The sequence below is a fragment of the Cibotium barometz genome, chromosome 56 (genome assembly GCF_041138505.1).
Source record: "Cibotium barometz isolate CiBa-2024 chromosome 56, ASM4113850v1, whole genome shotgun sequence".
NCBI classification, from domain to species: Eukaryota; Viridiplantae; Streptophyta; class Polypodiopsida; order Cyatheales; family Cibotiaceae; genus Cibotium; species Cibotium barometz.
The window spans coordinates 17294456-17299772 of record NC_141101.1 but is presented as its reverse complement, the minus strand read 5'-3'; the positions used below and the strand labels follow the sequence as shown (position 1 = coordinate 17299772).

General features: G+C 42.6%; 1 protein-coding gene across 1 annotated transcript; it reads left to right on the top strand.

The window, feature by feature from the left end:
• The first annotated feature begins 940 nt into the window (after window positions 1-940).
• On the top strand, window positions 941-4743 carry LOC147606964 (pentatricopeptide repeat-containing protein At2g03380, mitochondrial-like). The gene is made up of 2 exons (XM_086791097.1): window positions 941-1162; window positions 1252-4743. Exons 1-2 carry the CDS (start codon window positions 1049-1051, stop codon window positions 4342-4344), a joined length of 3207 nt encoding a protein of 1068 aa, XP_086647223.1. The 5' UTR covers window positions 941-1048; the 3' UTR covers window positions 4345-4743.
• The last annotated feature ends 574 nt before the right edge of the window (window positions 4744-5317 follow it).

The following is a 5317-nucleotide window of genomic DNA, read 5'->3' as shown; positions in this document are numbered from 1 at the left end:
CACGAGAAGCTACCTCTAGGCACCCTAGGACGAAAGTCATATATCTAGAATCACATTCCTCATAAATCAAAAGGGACTCAAAATTTTCTTAGGCCCACCCTAGGACGAAAGTAGTATCTCTCCCTTGAAACCAAAAGGTACGTTTTGGACATCCATTGCCTTGACAAAGGACCCTCCAAGAGCAACATTACGGCATATGCAAATTATTCAACAAGCTATGTTTGGACATCCATTGCCTTGACTCAAAAATTTCTTTAGACCCACTGAGGGACACTGCTTAAAAGATGAGATTCTCATACGTTTTGGACATCCGTTGCCTTGACTCAAAAAGTTCTTTAGACCCACTGAGCGACACCGCTTAAAGGATGAGATTCTCATACGTTTTGGACATCCATTACCTTGACAAAGGACCCTCCAAGAGCAACATTACGGCATATGCAAATTTTTCAACAAGCTATGGCACCCATGCCTTATACTCACTTCACCTCACATTTGCATTATTTATCTCTGTTATGATAGCTTTGGGTCTTGTGATATGCATCCCACATTGTTCCATTTCATTTTGGTATAATAGCACTGGGTGATGCGATATACATCTCCCACATTTTAGATTGCATGCTTTCAATATCTTTTTGGTCTCATAGGTCATTGTAGACCTTAATTAAACTCTCTCTCTCTCTCTCTCTCACACACACACACAAGCAAAAGCCATCTTGTAGAGAACTCTTGTTAAAGAACTTATATAGTAGTCCTATTTTGTGTATAGTGACATTATGATACATGCATACATATATACACATACATATAAATACCCGTGTATTTTTATGTGCATTTATGTATAAGTATGTGTGTGCATTTTATGTGTACATACATATATATATATATATATATATATACACATACATATAAATACACATACGTATATTTTATGTGTAAGTATGTTTGTGTAAAATCCATGCACATGATGTAGTACGACAGCAGCTGCCATTTGAGGCAGGCGAAAGATGGGTCAATTTAGAACGCAAATCAGAAGACGAGTGTAGGGAACATGGAAACTTTAGTCTCGTGTCCGCAGATAGCTCAAGTAGGAGCAAACACGGAGCGCTTATGGAAGGAGTACTTCAGGGACCCCTCGCAGTGGTGGGACAACCGAAAGAGCAAAGTAAGTGCGCCCATTCCATTTGTGCACGGGATTGCTGCATAAGACTATATTGGAGCTGATGATTGATCCCCCTTTTTGTGTGTCAACAGACAAACCCAAGAGCCCCAGATTTCAAGCACAAGCTTACCAAGGAGCCCCTATGGATGGATGGCCGGTACAATCCAAGTTGGGTTAAAGACATTATAGCAGCAGACGACTCTCTTGTTATCAAGGGATTGCACATAGCTCATGAAGAAGTGAACCACAACATGGTTTGGGAGATGCCTACCTTAGAAGAGACCCTCCCTTCTCTGGATGAAGGCATCCCCCCCTTGACTTCACCTGAAGACCTTGCATACATCTTGCACACAGGCAGAAAGTCGAAAAACCGCGCCTATGCCCTCCGCTTGCATGCCTCCATGCGCCAAAGCGGACTTGACGCCCATCCATCATTTGGAAATTACCTTGTCACCATACTGGTGGAAGTTGGATGCATGCCCCACGCCCAGCAGGTTTTTAACAGCTTGGCGTATCACAATGAGTGTTCCTGGAATTCTCTCATCACAGGTTATATCAAATGTGGTGAGCCACATCATGCTCTCATGCTTTACCAAAAAATGCAAGAGGAGGATTTGGTACATCCTAGTGCATATATTTTTGTGGCATTAATTAAGGCTTGTGCTAAGCTGAAAGATGGGAAACGAGGGAGTGAAATACATGCTCATATTGCCAGAAAGGGATCGTTAGAAAGAGACCTTTTTATTGGCAGCACCTTGATTGATATGTATGCCAAATGTGGCTCACTTTCAAAAGCACGGGAGGTTTTTGACAAGCTTCTAGTTCGAGATGTAGTCTCATGGACCGCACTAATTGCAGGATATGCTGAACATGGGCCTGGTGAGGAAGCACTTAACTGTTTCAAACAGATGCAACTTGAGGGTGTCTCTCCAAATGCTCACACATTTGTTTGCAGCTTGAAAGCTTGTGGCAGCATAGGAGCCACAGACGAGGGCAAAGAAATTCATGCTGAGGTTGCGAGAAAAGGATTGGAAAAAGATCTTCTTGTTGGCAGTAGCTTGGTTGATATGTATGGCAAATTTGGACTGCTCCCTAAAGCCCAAGAAGTATTTGACAAACTTCCTGTTAAAGACATAATCTTGTGGACTGCACTTATCGCAGGATATGCAAAACATGGGCATGGTGAAAAAGCACTTAACTGTTTTGAACAGATGCAGCTTGAGGGCTTCTCTCCAAGCTCTCTTACATTTGTTTGCATCTTGAAAGCTTGTGGCAGCATAGGAGCCATTGACAAAGCCCAAGAAATACATGCTGAGATTGCGAGAAAGGGATTGGAAAGAGACCACCTTGTTGGCAATACCTTGGTGGATATGTATGCTAGATGTGGCTTGCTTGCAATAGCACAGGAATTGTTTGACAAGCTTCCTGGTCGAGGTGTAGTTTCCTGGAATGCACTTATCATGGGATATGTCGAACAGGAGTGTAGTGAGGAAGCCCTGAAATGTTTTGAACAGATGCAACAGGAGGGCATATCTCCCAACGCTGTCACATTTGTTTGCAGCTTGAAAGCTTGTGGCAACATAGGAGCCACCGACAAAGGCCGAGAAATACATACTGAGATAGATAGAAAAGGGTTGCTCAAGAGAGATCTTGTTGTTGGCAATGCGTTGGTTGATATGTATGCTAAATGTGGCTTGCTTGCAAAAGCACAAGAGGTGTTTGACAAGTTCTCAGTTCGGAATGTGGTCTCCTGGACCACACTAATAGCAGGATATGCTGAGCATGGGTGTGGTAAGGAAGCATTGAAGTGTTATGAATTGATGCAATATGAGGGCATCTCTCCAAGTGCTGTGACATTTGTTTGCAGCTTGAAAGCTTGTGGTAGCATAGGAGCCATACACAAAGGCCAAGAAATACATGCTGAGGTAGCCAGAAAGGGGTTGTTGCAAAGTAATCTTCTTGTTGCCAGTGCGTTGGTTGATATGTATGCTAAATGTGGCTTTCTTGGGAAAGCACAAGAAGTATTTGACAAGGTTCCAGTCCGAGACGTAGTCTTGTGGACTGCACTCATTGCAGGATATGCCGAGCAGGGGTGTGGTGAAGAAGCACTCAAGTGTTTTGAAAAGATGCAAGTTGAGGGTGTCTCTCCAAATGCTGTCACTTTTGTTTGCACCTTGAAAGCTTGTACCAGCATAGGGGCCACAGACAAGGGTGGAGAAATACATGCTGAGATTGCCAGAATGGGGTTGTTGGAAAGAGATCTTACCATTGGCAACACGTTGGTCAATATGTATGCTAAATGTGGCTCTCTTGCAAAAGCACAGGAAGTATTTGACAAGCTTCTGGTTCGAGATGTAGGCTCATGGAGTGCATTAATTGCAGGATATGCTGAACATGGTCATGGTGAGGAAGCCCTCAACTGTTATGATCAGATGCAACATGATGGCATCTCTCCAAATGCCGTCACATTTGTTTTTAGCTTGAAAGCTTGTGGCAGCATAGGAGCCACAGACAAGGGCCAAGATTTGCATGCAGAAATTGCCAGGTCAGGATTGGAAAGAGACCTCCTGGTTGGTAGCAACTTGGTTGATATGTATGCTAAGTATGGCTGGCTTACTGAAGCTAAAGAAATGTTTGACAAGCTTACAGCTCGAGATGTATTCTCATGGAATGCACTCATCGCAGGATATGCCCAGGTAGGAGAAAGCGAAAATGTATTTATTAGCTTTAACAAAATGATAGGAGACGGTGAAAAGCCAAATCTGGTCACATTTCTTAGTGTTCTTAATGCATGCAATCACGCAGGTCTAGTAGATAAGGGCCAGGTGTACTTTAAGGCCATGAGCAAAGACTATAGCCTCATCCCAACTCTTGAGCACCACACTTGCATGGTTGATCTACTTGGTCGTGCAGGCCAATTAGACAAGGCGGTAGCAATAATCAAGGAGATGCCATTCCATCCTAATCTTGTGGTGTGGCATACTGTGTTGAGCGCTTGTCAAAAGTGGGGCAATGTGGAGCTTGGAAGAGAGGCCTTTGGCCATGCAGTGCAATTGGATGAAAAGGATGCTGGAGCTTATATCTGTATGTCTAATATCTTTGCAAATGCTAACATGCCGGAGGAGGGGAAGAAGGTCGAGGCAATGATAATGAAAAAAACAAATATGGAAGAAGCCAGGACGTAGTTAGTTTACTGATACAGGCACAATTGTGCATTAACTTTTAAAAGGTTTGTGATGGAAGACATTCTTTAAGCAAATATTCTTACTCAAACCTAGAAGCTTCAACTTACCCTTAATATGTGGGGAAAGGTATGCCCAGGTTTGCATGGAAGTCTCCCACATGGTTGAATCACTTGAGCAGTGAGAGGGAAGGCTCTTGCATGTGGGCTAATTATTATCTCCAAGAGGGGACACCCATGCATCGTGTCAAAGATCTCAGGGTTTGTAATAGCTGTGGTTCTGCAGGTCACTCAGAGGAACAGCATGACAATAACATTCACAAGTCTAAAAACCAAAGTGACAAACTTGTACTTGGTTTTTTATACTCACTTTGTTTTAATAAACTTGTGTTTCTTTGGCCAATCTTGAGAATGGAGTCATGGTTTGTCCACATGGACACCATCCAATGTAAGCTCTCCACTCCTAGTGTTAGGGATGTTCTTTTAATCGAGCTTTGAACATCATCTTGCTTGATAGCTTCCCAAAAGATGAAGGTAGAGGGTTGCTTGGGTGATAATATCCTTGATTGTCACTACTACAATGGAAGAAAGCTTTTATGTGACTTGTCCGAAAATACCACTTCTGAACTTAGGATGATCTTTTTCACATTAGGTTCCTAGATTGGGATACACATTGTATTCCAAGAGATATAGTCATGGCTACTTAGGGAAAACTTGGTTCTTTAGAAGTCTAGTATGTGCACAAAGGAATCACGTCTGAAAATCCTCAAATGTAGAACCGATAACTTGTTAATATCATGCATGATGTAGAGTCATGGATAGGACTACTTTGGTGACATTCATATTCAAGATCTAGAATGCAATGTGAACTCCCTCATCCCACGATTATGAAAGACTCTCCATGCAGAACACAAACTCAATTGGCACAAAGGGAAATTGTCTTTCATTATGAGAAAAGTGTTATTTATACATCCGGT